Source organism: Homalodisca vitripennis, chromosome 2 (assembly GCF_021130785.1).
Source record: "Homalodisca vitripennis isolate AUS2020 chromosome 2, UT_GWSS_2.1, whole genome shotgun sequence".
In the NCBI taxonomy this organism is placed as follows: Eukaryota; Metazoa; Arthropoda; class Insecta; order Hemiptera; family Cicadellidae; genus Homalodisca; species Homalodisca vitripennis.
In genome coordinates, this window is record NC_060208.1 from 105493849 (window position 1) to 105509274 (window position 15426).

At 33.8% G+C, this 15426-nt stretch overlaps 1 protein-coding gene across 4 annotated transcripts in view; it reads left to right on the forward strand.

Moving 5' to 3' along the window:
- Window positions 1-15426, forward strand: part of LOC124354503 (protein disabled) — a 98136-nt gene that overhangs the window by 56000 nt on the left and 26710 nt on the right. For all 4 annotated transcript variants that reach the window (XM_046805011.1, XM_046805010.1, XM_046805012.1 and 1 more), the window contains one exon: window positions 1250-1348. In XM_046805011.1, the coding sequence (XP_046660967.1) occupies window positions 1250-1348 (99 nt within the window). The remainder of the gene's footprint in view (window positions 1-1249; window positions 1349-15426) is intronic.

A 15426-nucleotide genomic window follows, 5' to 3' on the forward strand; every position in this document is an offset into this window, starting at 1 on the left:
TTGGCCTACTTTGATGAAGCATTTCCATCGCATGATGATTCACTCCAGAAATCTCAGTGAAAGCACAAGGTGAAGAATCAGTAAAGTGAAATCATTAATGAGCTATACTAAGTACATTCAAGGCATCAAGTTAGGATGGCTGCGTGATCTAAGGCATTAATCTTGGACATAGAAGTGGGTTTTAGAATCCCGGGTTCAATTCCCACACCTGGCATTATAAATGTTTGCAATCTGATGCACACCTATCTATATGAGTCTTTGGTGTGTGGTAAAGCTGGTAGGAGGGCCCACCTTAAATGGATAGTTGTCTTGGGTGGAAGTTGACAAGATCAGTGTATTCTTGTATAAATCTACCAGACCTAAAACACTAATTTTTAATTTTTTTTCTATAAAAAGCACTCAATATGTGTTTTTTTTGTGTTCTCCAAGGCATTTATAATCGTTATTTGTGCTAAAACTAGGAGGTCAAAGAGTTAAGAATTTTTATGATTTAGTTTGGTATTTATTTTATTTTTATTTCATTAATAGTTGTAATTTTATTAATATTTTCTTGAATTACATTTACTTACTATGAATGTTTGGTTTTGCTTTCACAGTGTCTGTAAAGTATTCTTATTCTATAATGTAAGTTAATGTTTTATTTATTTACTCTTTACAGCTTTGTTGTTTATTAATGTGAAATTTTAATTAAGTTCATGTAATTTGAATAATTTATTAAACTTTTTACTAAAATTATCATAGTTTGTTCACTTTTCTTGTATTTTAAATTCCTAATATATATCTATTAATTTATTCAATTTATTTACCTCAAATAGGCTAACCACTCAATCGGTATAATTTGTTGTTTTAAAGTTGTTAATTCACAGTTGTTTTTCAACAGCCCAACTCAGTTAATAATTTTCAGGCATCCAATTTGCATAATTGAGACATGGGATGTGTGATAGAATTATTTCTTACCCGCTTGAGTGGTAGATGTTCAAACAGAGAAAGTTACTCTTCTTCCAAAGCCGCATGACAGAGATAGTTTACACTACTTCCCTTCACGATGGCATGACAGGTAGTTTTTGCTTCCCACTTCATGGTGGTTGTACCACAGGATCTCAGCAGGAGGTTTCTGTCACCTCTTACCCTTACCCATCATGAATATACTGTCAATCCAGAAACCTCGCAAAAGACCTTTTAGATTTAAGTACAGTAAGAGATTTCCTCAGCCTTCTTGTCCTAGTGAAAGGTTGAATGTTTGTTTTAGACTCCATCGGACTCTGTGGCAGCTTCCAGTAAATTGCGCCCAATAACTGAAGATAGTGGGAAGGACAACACTTCCAAGTCTTCCTCCGCTCCTCCCGAGGTGAGCACAAGGCTTTCGCAGGGCTCTCATTTAACATCAAGCACATTAAAGCATAAAACTATAACACTGGTGGATAATGGAAAACTAATGTTGTAACAAAGTTTGTAAAGAATTTCAATGATCTGTGGGAAAAGTTAAGATGTGAGAGATCATGCCTATTTTCTAAACAAAAGTTGTAGCATGAAGGAAATTTAATCATTCTTATTTTATATTATTTGTAATTTTATCCTTCAATAAGAAATTTTCTCAAAATTATTACTGTGATTAATCTAAATAGTTGCCTCTCAGAATATACTACTTAAAAAAATCTGCATATAAAACTCTGTCTATAAAAATGTACTATACATACTGTACAATCTTACATAACATTTACAATATGTGGGTATCTCTTAATTACAGAGCTTTACTTGTTGGCTACAGTGAAAATTAATTAGTTATCTTAATATAATGCATGACAGTTGTAAACTAAAGACTCTTTCTATATTCGTAATGAAACTAAATGAAATAAGTAGTAGCACCATTTGATTAATACTACACTCTAATGGCTAAAGGTGAAACTATGACCAAAGCATGCTGCACAATTAATACAGACCATTATTCAATATGAGTTTTGTAAATTTATATTGCAGCGTTTTCTGTCTTTGTTTTGCTTAGTGTAGCAGTGACTAGTAAATGTAATAATGAAAAGTATTAAGGTTTTAGTTTGTCCTAGTTGTGATATAGACTTTGAGCAGTTTAACTGTTCTGAAGAACTATTTTGGATAGCATAATAATTTGGATGGGTCCATATCCCAATATTTATATCATCGTTCATATGATATTTTTGTCATGACCATTATTTCACATAAATGTGTTTTGCTATAGTAAAGTTATCAGAAACATTAGGAATAGTGGTTTTTGTTAGTTAATTGATAATTTATTAATCTTGAGATTTTAAGTAACTAATGATCGTGTTTTCGTTTGTCAATAAACAATCTTGGTTTAAGACCTTATTCAAGCCTGTATACATAATTGTTATTTGAGAAATGAAAATACAGTAAAGTCACAACTATACAAACTTGGTTTATCTAACATTAAACTAAATTGAATGATAAAGACAAATCACTGATGAGAATGTTAAATGTACACCAGACTTCGGATCAGCATGGGAAACTTCACTCTCTTGTCACAGCGGACAACATACTAGCCAGGAGACTTGGGGGCCAGGATGCTGTCCACTGTGAGAAGAATGCGAAATCTCCCAATGAACGAATGTGTACCATTTTCAATTGGAGAAATGATAAAGTCAATTAAATTGTAAATAGCTAGTTTGGTTGAAAGACCCTTGCAAAACCCAAATTGACTCGGTGATAGGATTTTGTTTGTTTCTGAATGAATCTTACAACCTGAGCAAGCACTTTTCAAGTAACTTTGAAAAGCTAGGCAAGAGAACAATTGATCATTTGTGTGTCATAGTGATTTAAAAAATTTGTTTGTTTTGGCTAATTGTTTGCCTGGGAATTCTTTTTTAAAAGACCGGGTTACTAAATTGGCAAGAGGTGTAGTCAGTAAGAGAACTGATGCCTTGGGAACACTAGTTGGAATCCCATCCTATCCAACAAATGTCTTTTTAGGTAGTGATGAAAGCCCAACACGTTTCTTGACAGGTGACAGGAGAAAAATATTGTATTGGTTTGGATTTTGATTCAATTTTATGCTTTTGCTGCGATTAGTGGCGAGGACAAGATTTTATATTATATTTGTAAAACATTAATTAAATATATTTCTCTGTCTTGAAAAGTAATTTTCTCTGAAATCTGATTAATACTCATATATCTTCCTGTTGCATAGCAGACATCATTCCAAACAGCAGTACACTTGTTGTCCACCTGTAGAATGTACCGATTGCTCACCGTGTGTTTAGCCATCCATCTAAATGAACTTTCTCAAAATCCAGCAGTAAAGTATATAGTGGCAGTAAGCGCCAAACAACCATGATGACCGCTGCTCCAGAAACAGTTGGCACTTAGTCCAACATGAGACTTTGATGTCAACTGTGATCCACTATTTGAAATATTGGTGATCCTTTATATCAATATTTCATAAAGGAGATAAATTTTAAAAATGAAATTTAAATCTTGAAAAATATATAAGATAAATAGATTTACTATTTGAAAAGTCTTATCACAAAAATTTATCTTCAGGCAAGGCCGACAAATCTTCCCATCTTTTGTGATTGAATATTCTTGGATGCTGAAATCTTTTTTGGGTTGTATCTGAATTAATAAAAATATATATCAAAGCTATTTAGATCATAAGGGCTTTATGATAAAAAATAAAAACACCTCTGTAATAAATTAAAAATTTTGAACAAATTTAGTCACTACATTATATAAACAACTGGCAAATTCTGCAGGGACATGGGTCAGTGAGAGACAATTTAGTGTCATAAGAAGCTTGTCTTTTACCAGATTGCACCAATATGATAATATTAAAATCGGCAGCTAATGCCACTTTTCTTTTTGCCTTATCTAGGATATTGTATCAAGCAATCCAGAAAATTTTGAGAATACTTGTTTGAGGTTGCCATCAGGGATATATAGAATATGTGACAATGTATGGTTCTGTGTATGGAAAGTTAGTTTCTACCAATGAGAACTAAAAACTGAGTTGATGCATGTGATATCAGTTTTGGGAATCCTACTGCAAAAATATTCTTTTGGCCAAAACGGCTACTCCCCCTTGCTTGCTGATTTCCTTTAGTAGCAGGAAACTAATTTATAGCTTCTAAGAGTTTCAAGAAGGAACTTACTATTTGCCCTCATCCAAGTTTTCCAAAAACAGATTGCTGTTGCTACTACTGGCATTTTGTGGAAAAATACTTCAAGTTCATTGATCTTTCCCTAACACTCTTCGTAAAAGGCGAAAGATTTATTCGTTCTGAAGGGAAACCAGAGTAGGGATCACTTCTGGCTGGTTTATACCTACCAGTTGAACCCACCACTGGGCACAGCAAAAACCAATGTGCCACTTCAATCTGGGCCACCTTATGGATGTCCAGTAGCGGCACATCACTAACCGCAAATGTTGAGATTCTGGGGTTCATGGGCAATTCAATAGGTCTAATCTACTGTGGAAGATGACTGTTGGAGTTGGTGGGATTTGTTCCCTTACCTCAGAGGTTCTTGTTAACCTCAACAAGGGTGTGCCACCCCCTGCCTACTTTGACTGTAGAGGCTCGTTCAGAGCTGGCCTCCCCTTCTTCCAGGATGACTTTGAGATGTAGTGCCCTAATTCTTCCTCATGGATCTCGACAGGAGGCGGCCCCTACTCCCTAACCTTACCCATCCTGAATATCCTATCACTCCGGAAGCAGCGCAAAGGTTCTTACAGGACTAAGCTATCTTTATAAGCTTCTTATCCTAAGAGAACAAAAAAACACTCTTCGTGTTATAACATTATGATAATGTTGTTGTTAATCTGTATTATAATGGTGCCTCGCACTGCTCCCTCTCCTGTGGTTGGCTAGTTACAAAATGAATTTTAAAATGCCTAAAAAGAAACCATATCACTGTTGTTAAGCGCATTAAAAGAGTTCATATTGACAATACCTTCCTAGATATTTCCAGTTTGATTGACTGATGACCTGGAATTCATTGCAGAAAAGGCTGACCATATTTGTTCCTCTCTCCAAATCTCATCTGTAGTCTATGCCACATATACAGCTCTCTTGTTAAATACCTGTTGACATGAAACATATTGCCCCACACACCATACTGAAGTGTTCAAGTCCTCAATAAGTTGTACCTCAGAAACAGTTGTATGTGAGTGGTACAAAGGAGGCTATATATTCGGTTTCCCTAACCGGCCTAGATATTCATCCATTTCATAGACCATGTTGGTTTGTAATTTAGCACATTGTTTGTTCCAGCTAGGAAAAAATAAAGTGTTCTGTCCTCATTACAACTACCGATAGCTCCGGGCAACAGACTGCTGTGACCCACACAAGAGCTGTCTTACTGGCCTTGTGTGATACGTATTCTTTGAAATACATATAAAATATATATTTATAATCTGTATTTTCAAGTGAAAACAATGATACCGATTATACTCAAATAGAATTATCAAGGAATTAAATAAACATTGATAATAATTCTGTAACTAACTTTATCTACTAAGTTCCTCTAACATTAGTTTTTTTTTTTTTATAACATATTTACAAGTACCTATAATTGACAAAATCGAATGCTTAAGCGGTAATCCTGTTTTGTCATTAATCTTGCTAATTACTTCAAAAGCTACCCTGTTTTTCTTTCCGTCTGAAGTTCTAAAGAAAGACCATTCATCTAACTGCTTAACAAAATCCTCCCAAGAAAAAAACATAGCTGGAACATATCAATTTTTAGTTATCTCTTTGAAACATTTTTCAATTTGATTCTTATGATGGTACTATATGTTTTTTCACCAAAGTTAAAATATATTTTATATTTTTAAGTTCCAGTAATTTCTTCTATAACAATTTGCAGAGCACCAACAATTTTTTTTATTAAACAGCTTTGACCATAAGGTGCCATTCCTAAATTACGTAATGCCCAAGGGAGGGAAGGTTCTCCGCAGTGGGGTACCAACCATTATGGGGATTTTCAGGGAGGTTCGATGCAGTGTTATGTAACTATTAAATCTCAACAGTTAAAATCTTTAATTTGTGCACAAAATTTGCTTGGTTCCTCCTAAAGAGTCAATATTATTATATTTTCCCCCTATAAAAGCAAACGGAAAGAAGTCTTAATCATCCATCTAAATGTCTCCTTGAATGGTAAAGCTATTTAAATCTCTTTGTATCAAGCATTTTTGACCGAGTAGGAATACAGAGAAAAATATAGAGAATAATGTGTGGTGACTGGCGTAACAAGCAAGCATAGGTCAAATCATCTGTCAAGGCATTTTGCATATGCATTACTGTGTAGTGTAACAGTAATTTTTCTTTTATACTGTATGAACAGTACAGTGAGTGCATGCAAAGCAGTGGTGTAGTCTTGTTATGGTTATGGTTGCATTAATATTTTAGTTAAAATTTCTAAAAAAGGTAAACAGTAAAAAACTGTTTGAATTGTTGAATTCTACAGCTGTTTGGAATGGAGTCTGCTATGCAACAGGAAGATATTTTAATTATAAATTACAAAATTGCACACACTGAGAAGAAGCAACAAACCGTTCAGAATTAAAGTTGTGAAATGCTAGTGTTATATTAATAAATCACGTTTTAGGAGTTTAAAATTGTCCTTATTATATTAACATTTTAGAATAATATATATTGGAGGGGGACGTTGGAAACAAGAACAATATTATGTGTGCAAGCCCTGCAGTAGAGTTATCTCATGACAAGTCAGTTAGCCGTCAATCATGATGTAGAAATGGTGGTGGAATTTTTGCTGGCCCGAGTCATATCAACTCTCTTCTCAAGTGCTCTGTCACCAGCCGGCTCATATCCCTTCCATGGTTGGCAGTCAGGAGAAAACTCTATTCTTCTGCTGGGTTAGTTCAGGATCTTTCAGATTGTCTGGAAGAGCCTCGGAGACAGTAGTTTTGCGTCGTTGATAATTTTTAAACATCGAGGGTTGCCTGGAATGCTTGAAAGTTGTAGGTCATGCATCAAAGGGAGCAAAACTGGGGTATAAAGATGACAGAAGATAGATATAAAGAATACATATTTAACCAAAAAAAAATTATGGTTGCCTGTAAAGTCGGTTTTACGGGCGAAGATTTTACGTGACAACGTCTTTTTCTCGGTAGAATATTTATTGATATGAATATTATTAAATTGCACAATAGGAACAAGGAATTGAATGAAAATAAGAATTGCACAAATTTTAACTATAGAAATATATTTTGTTTACTAAAACATTGTACATAATTTGAAATTAATTAAAATTTGTTATTGTAAATGGTAAAGTTGAATAAAACATTTACTAAAATTGGAATTTGAAATTCTTGCTTAACACAGTTAAATTCTAACTCCGCGCGTGGTGATTGATCGGTTTAGTTCGTTTGTTTGGTCGCACTGTTATGACAGGTTAGAGGTTATAATTTGTTATTTTAAATGTTTAACTAGCAATACGCGCTGTTTCTTCTCAATCGACTGAATTACGATTGATTGCAGAGTGATTTAAATTAATAATTTACTTAACACTATCAACATTTGTCAATAGTATGACATAACCTATAAACTCAGTTTCTCAACTTTTGTGTCAATCTAACAATTAATCAATCAATCATAGTTTACGATAATGAAATATCAGTGTACAATTATTTACCTTTATTGTTGTAGTTGTTGTAAATGACGAATGTAAGCACTCCACATTTTCACGAATAAACATAGTTATCTGCTTTATCCCGTGCGGCGGACCCACAGTTATCTGCTTTATCCCGTGCGGCGGACCCACTGGACGGGCATCGTAACGTTACCGGGCGTTGCACTTTTTCATAAGTGACTCCGAGCCGCAACCTAATTTAAGACGTTGTCACGTCAAAACAAACATCTACATTTTATTGAAGATACTTCAACCGAGAGTAAATATTTTGTAGTCCTTGGCAAAAACCCTTTTCCCTAACAATACCTGTGTGAACTAAAATTGATGATCTGTGGAGCCTACAATGTTTCTCATGAATAGGTAATAATCAAAATTGGTATAAATATTTTATGGAATAAAAATGTTTACCAGCAAATGTATAGAGCACATTTGCACCTTTAATCCTGGATCTGTAATGTCAGGCACTATTTTGCTCGTTGTTCACATCATCATTTAAGCCTATGTAGAATGTTTGTTGATTGTTGAAGTAAAGTATATACTATTATATATGTTCTTTTCATTACATTGCAAGGAACATTATTTACAATTTTATTAACTCTTATATTTAAATTTAAGAATTTTTGGCATTATAAATGAAAAAAATAAAATAGTTTACAAACAAATATTCCAAAGTACAGCCTTATAAAAAGTAGAAACAATTTTTTTTTTTTTTCAAAATATGCAAAATGTTCCTCAAAAGGTTTCTTATGCAAAACATAAAAAAAATTTTCTTTCAACAACCTATTTGACTTTTTTCGAAAACTTTCAAATTTTTGCGTTTTTACAATAACAAAAAAAAATACATATTCACATTTTTGTGATTATTTTATTTCTAAACTTTCAGTATTATATATCACTTAATGGCAAATTTCATAATGAAAAGTTTAATATCACTTGGTACTTTTACTTGTTACGCATTATTATTCAATAAATATAAATCATTCAATAAATTAAACTGTGAAATATCTCAAATATTCTTAAACAATTTTTTTACTTAAATCTGATTTTCTATAGTAAAAGTTTGATTAAAAATACGACTGCAAAAACGGTTAGTTATTTGTCGTTTGACAGATCCAGGGTTAATAAACTACTCTTATGAGTAGGAAGTTAAGGTTTAAAGGCAAAAACCTCCCAGATGACGCATATAGAGGTTGGAAATATCAAGTTATCAGAAATTCCAATTAGCCTATACATTACTAGAAGCCAGGAGCAATTAGAGGCTGATAACTCATTTAGAAGTAGGAATTTTCCAAGTGCTAGTGTTCGGGAGACTCTAGAAGCCATGAAGTATACAACAGAAGTTTCCAGAAGTCAGAGGACAAAAACTTTTAGAGGCTGTAACTTTTTACATTACAGAAACTGCCTCAGGCAATGAGCGTCTAGAGGCCAGGAGCTCATGTCCAATGCACAAAATCTCCCAAAGCCTGAAAAATTCTTCCAGAGTTGAGTATGGCAAAATCTTAAAATATTTATGTAAATCTTATTAAAGAAATCTGGTCCATATTTGTCTGATTAAACATGTTTCATGTACATAATACACATTAATTTCTTTACAGATTCTCCAAAAGGGTCTGATTTTTGGGTGAATTAGTTGTACTAGGTGTTCCTTTATAACATATAATATTTAAGTGATCCCAAACAAATTTAATGAACTCTCTGAATGAGAGAGTGAAGTAGTATTATATTTATAATCAGTTAAAATTTCAGTAACAAGTTTTACCAATTTATTTATCCTCATTAAATGTTATGTTAAATCTTTGGAATTATATGTTTATATCCAAGACATTAATAGTTAGTTACCTAACTGTTCAGAAGCCAGATTGTTTCTTTTAGGTAGTGAAATGAAATTCGTCATTGGAAAATGTACTTAAGCAAACAACCAATGTAGTCAGGAGTGGAATGGTCCATCATTAGACCTGTGCCAGTAACAAGGCTACATTTTCACTCCCATATTATTCACATTTGCCACAACCGTACTTGGATGTTTCAACTTGGTTATTGGAAGTGTATTCCTCACCGAATTTGTGATAAAATTCAGCCATATCATCTTTATGGCTGATAAAATTCATAACATTTGTATATGGATGTAAATGAGAATTGAAAGTTTAAACTTCTATTCAATTTTACCACTATACAAATATGCTGATTTTGTAATAAAGCAATCGCATTCACCATTCCCACTAACCAGCTTATGCATGTGACTTGTTCTTGCAATTAATATGAACATCTTCATATCATCCTTATCTTCTTGATCATATGTTTCATCCACTCTATGAAGTCTTGTCTTTTACTGTCTTTATGAATAAAGAACTTCCAAATGGAGGATACAAGTAATGGAATTTTTGGAAATGTATTGATTACTTTTTTAGTAATGGTAGTCAAATCTTACAGCAACATTCACTCCTTTTTTAAGGCAAACATATTTTTATGGCAAAATAACTATGATTTGTTTGTATTGAACAATAACTATGATTTATTAGAAGATTTACTATTGACTAAGCACAGTAAAAATTTATATTTCTTATAAAAAGTAATATTTAGTATTAGCAGTACTCAGATAAATATCCCCAAATTAACCAAACAAAATCCTGTAAAATAGAAGTTCTCAACCTTTCAGGCTTTGTGCCTCCCTTAGTACATTTGGTCACACCTCCCCTCTACCATCATCACCTTATGTGTTCAACACAAGTAGTAAAATTTCAATTTGTAGGTTAGGATATAGGTTAGACTTACCCGTTTTAAAATTAAATATGTTATTTTTTACAAAACTTTTATTATTAGCTCAGATACCATTTTGAACATTCAGTCTTTGCCTATGCTTGTTGCCTCTTGTAAGTTTGTTTAATAAATCAATGAAACAAATAAATCAATTGTTTTGTAAATCTAAAAAAATATGTTTTATGAAATTTGCAACAGGTAGTTAATGACACTATTATATCAGTGAATTTGTAACTTAATAAGAAGTTTGGCATTGTTGTTTTTTACAATTTTTTTAATATCTGGTTGTAACAGTGACAAAACACATCGCAAGTAACTTTCGAAGTCCAGTCTTGCTCAAAATGTTGACTAGATTAGCCAATGTTGAAAATCCAGACTCGCAGAGGTATGTGTATGAAAATTACATCAACTTTGCAGCTTCCAAAGCAACTTGTGGGTAAACAGTGAGATAACTCAACCAATGGGTGAGTCTTTACCCATTTTGTAAAGTTCTACCAATACTTGAGAATAACATTTGACGTCAATTGACTGTCCCTGAATGTGGACAGGAAGTACATCCACATTGATTTTAAATGAATCTTGTCAACTTAAATTGGCAGCTCTTGTCCTAAAATCTGGAAAATACTCCCTGATTTAATTCTCAAGCTATGCCAAATGCCATGATACAAGGTCTACAAATTCATTGATTAATTTTATTGCAGTGGTAGATATATCTTCAACACATTTCCCATTTTCAATTTGAAAGCTCCCAGTAAAGTTGAGTTTCAAATGTCTAATCCGCATGGAATTATTATTAAAAAAAAAATTGCAAATAACGAATTGAGGTAGTAACAACAGTTTTTGTCAATGATAATGAAGCCATATTTAATACAATCATCACTATACGAGGGGGTACCCAAAAAAAACCGGAATTATTTTATAAAAATTATATATTATCAAATTTTTTACAATACGACCTTATCTCCTTCAAAATAATCTCCATTACAACTAATACACTTGTCCCAACGGTATTTCCATTGATCAAAACATTTTTTGTAGTCATCTTTAGAAATGGCTGCAAGCTCGAGCTTCGTTTTTTCTTAACCTCTTCAACGCTGTTAAATCGTTGACCTTTCAAGCCTCTTTTCATGTGTGGAAATAAAAAAAAGTCGCATGGAGCGAGGTCAGGCGAGTAAGGTGCGTGGGTCAGCAGAACCATGCCGTTTTTGGCTAAAAGCTGCCTAACTGAGATGGCTGTGTGTGCCGGTGCGTTGTCGTGGTGGAAGAACCAGTCTCCAGTCTGCCACAAATCGGGTCTTTTCTGGCGAACACTGTTGCGCAATCTTCTTAAAATCTCCAAATAAAATGTTTGGTTGACAGTCTGACCTGGAGGAACAAACTCAGAATGAACAATGCCTTTAGCATCAAAAAAGCAAATCAACATGGTTTTGATGTTTGATTTGACTTGCCGACATTTTTTTGGACGAGGTGAAGATGGCGACTTCCATTGGCTTGACTGTTGCTTCGTTTCTGGGTCATAACCATAGCACCATGACTCATCACCAGTAATTACCTTTTCCAAAAAATCGGGATCATTTTCGAGATGTTCTTTCAGAAGGCGGCAAGTTTCAACTCGATGTGCCTTTTGATGGTCAGTCAGACGTCGAGGAACAAATTTGGCAGCAACCCTTTTCAGTCCTAAATCTCCTGTTAAAATTCGCTGAACCGAGCTCCAAGTTAACCCACTACTCTCTGATAGTTCCTCAATTGTCTGTCGACGGTCGGTGAGCACAAGTTCACGAATTTTCTCAACATTTTCGTCCGTTCGAGAGGTTGATGGACGTCCAGAACGAGGTTTGTTTTCAATCGACATGTCGCCATTTTTAAATCGAGCGAACCACTCGTAGACCTGAGTTTTCCCCATAGCATCATCTTTGTAAGCTGTATTCAACATTAAAATAGTTTCTGCAGCATTTTTACCAAGTAAAAAACAAAATTTCACAGCAGCACGTTGTTCACTTAAACTTGCCATGACAAAAAACGAAACAAGAACAAAACAGGGTTAGCGAAAACAGTCACTACGAACGAACAGAATGCACTAGGACAACGGAACTGGGGTCACTGAGCTCGCAATGGGTTGCGCGACACACGCCTAGCGGCAGGAATGTGTACTACACGTTGCCGGCTGCCAGCAATACAATTCCGGTTACTTTTGGGTACCCCCTCGTATAGTCTTTTATTTTGCAATGATTTGGCCATTTTTAGGCCTACTACAACAACATATAACTAGTCTGTCCATTTTTATGTTTACTAGTCCGACAAATTGCAGTACACTATTAACAAATTATGCAAGTGTCAAGAATTAAGCAATAAACAAATAAAAGCATTACGAAAATTGCTGGCAAGCTATGTTCCTCAACAGTTTTATCCACTTTCTCCAATTATTCTAATATATTGACACCTCCCTTGACAATCTTCTATGCCTCCACAGGGAGGTTTAAGAACCGCTGGTATACAGGATGTTAAAATAAGTACAATACATCATACATTTGGCAAATTGGCAAATAAATTTGATTTAATATTAAAAGTTTTGCTCTAAAACAAGATTTATATCCAAATTGCAAGCCTAATAGTCATTTTACAAGCTTTGGAATTATTATCAGAAAGTGTTTTATAGTCAATACCTCCAACTGTTTGAATTAATTTTGCTTTCTTTACTTCATTAAATTGACCCAGCAAAGTTGAGAATAGATTTCCCCAATTCAGATCTGTAGAGCTTTGATTGCTATTAGGTAGAATTTATAGTAATCTACCTATTGCAATATACCATGGCAGAATTTCCAGAAGACTTTTATTTCATTTTCTTTGATCATAACCCCTAGAACTGAAAACTGTCATAAACTGAATGTTATTTGAATTTGTTAAATATGTTAACTTGACTATTTCCAGAAATGAACTCAAAACAACATTAAACCATATTAAATAATTATGAACAACTGTTATTCTGGCATCTTTTTAAATATCTCTTAAGGTTCCAAGATGGGGAGGCTTTTAAAGTTTAGAAAAGAAATTTTTATATCTGATTATTAATTAACTGTAGAGCACATCAAAAGGTGCTTTAGAATTTTCAGATCATTTACAATAATGTTTGTTCTAAAATTTTGTTATCTTGTAAGATTTACAAATAGAGGTTGTACAAAGTTTTGGGTAGTATACAGTAACAGTATGGACATTATGGTGAACACCATTACCTGATTCAAACAAACCTTGGTACTAAGACGAAACTTACACACCGCTTGATAACTCTTAAGGCTTCAAGAAGGTGGCTGTTGAAAGATTTTAAAAGTTTAGATACAATGAATTGTAAGTGAATTTATTTACAAATGTAATTTTTTATTAATTGCAATTAAATCAAATACATGCTTTTACAAACAATTGTATATGCTTACAACAAATTTTGTCTGTAAAATTTCAAAATAATGGAGTTTTTAATTATTTGAAACTGTTACTAGAATATTAACAAGCGAAACTTAAGTCATTCTGATATTCTAAATAAGTAATTTGAGTCAACAGTCTATTTAGGGCCTCTCTACCAAATCATTGAACTAAAGTAATTACATCTTGTGACAGGTATACTTTTGTAAATACGATTTATTTTTAAAGTTAAAAATCTAAAAACAATTATGCTGATTTGGTAAGGAATTGCTTATTTCCACTCAAGACTAAGACCGAAACGAGAACCCTTGAGATAGATAATCACTACAAGTTTAATGATGGTAGGTATGAGAATAGTTGTAATTTAGCCTCTAAATTTAATTGTTCTCTCAGATCTCATGTTTATTTATTATGAATTGTTAATAAGTACATCGTATAAATATGTATTGATAAAATTACTGTTAAATATGTTAAAATCCACTGCCTACTCTGGTACATTAATTCTGTAAATAATGGATGCACATTTAGGTATGAGATACAAGATTTTCTTGAAATAAACTGTAACTTATACAAAAAATTAGGGAAAGTAAACGTGTTCTTATTTAGATTAGATTAGTGCTACATGCTTGTTGTAGACAGGGATGTGTGCTAATCACAACAAAGTGGATTGTGGAAAGTAGAATAATTTGGCCACAAATTTGCCATTATTCATTGATTCAAGAAATCAGTAACACTGTGCTACGAGATCCGCAATCCGATCTCCCCTCAGGTAACTAACCAACCTACTACAATCAAGGTTAAAAATATACAAATCATATCAAAAGCTGTGACACACAAGTCAGAAGTTATAACAAACATATTGTTTGTCAATTCCATGTACACTGTCTCGAAGATAATGCACTTAATAAAACAAGAAACTCATAATCAAAACAGAACTAATAATACAGTTTACAATACGTCTGCACTCAACTAACCACTGACCATCGACCAGTGACCGTCATGGCAGAAACAAGACTGTGGGGTTTGGCCATTTTTTTATTGGCTTATCATAGATGAACTTCTGAGTACCACCATACTGTCACTGCATTTATTAGTAAGCTCTACTCTGTGTTTTTAGTTATATTTTTTAGTTTATTTTTTTATAAATGCCAACCACAGTGGCCTAATTTCAATTGATTGATGACTGAGCAGTTGGTCTGCTAATTTAATATATGAAGCCTCTGTGAAGTATTTAAAAGTAGTGGACTGTCTGATAGAAATGTAAAAATAATTTAAAACGAATATTTTGGTGTGAATAGCAATAACCTTTGTTGAAACTGGAAGTGGCGGAGGGTGTCAGGGCCTAGTAACAAGGGCTGAGCCATTTCTTTGATCTCAGCGCGGTGCCGCCGCGGCATGCGGAGTGGTGGGAGGGGGGTGCCGTGACGTCGCTGGCCTGATCAGGCCAGATACCGCCACCGGGCTTGCACCGCGTTGCAACTTGCAGGGACTGGCCGTGTTGGCATTGAACATGTGTTACATTGGTGCACTGTCGTTTACACGCTGATGCACATGCCGAAGTGATTTAATTGAGGTTGATCCTCAGTGATTTGATGTGGATTTAGTTTATTTATGCAG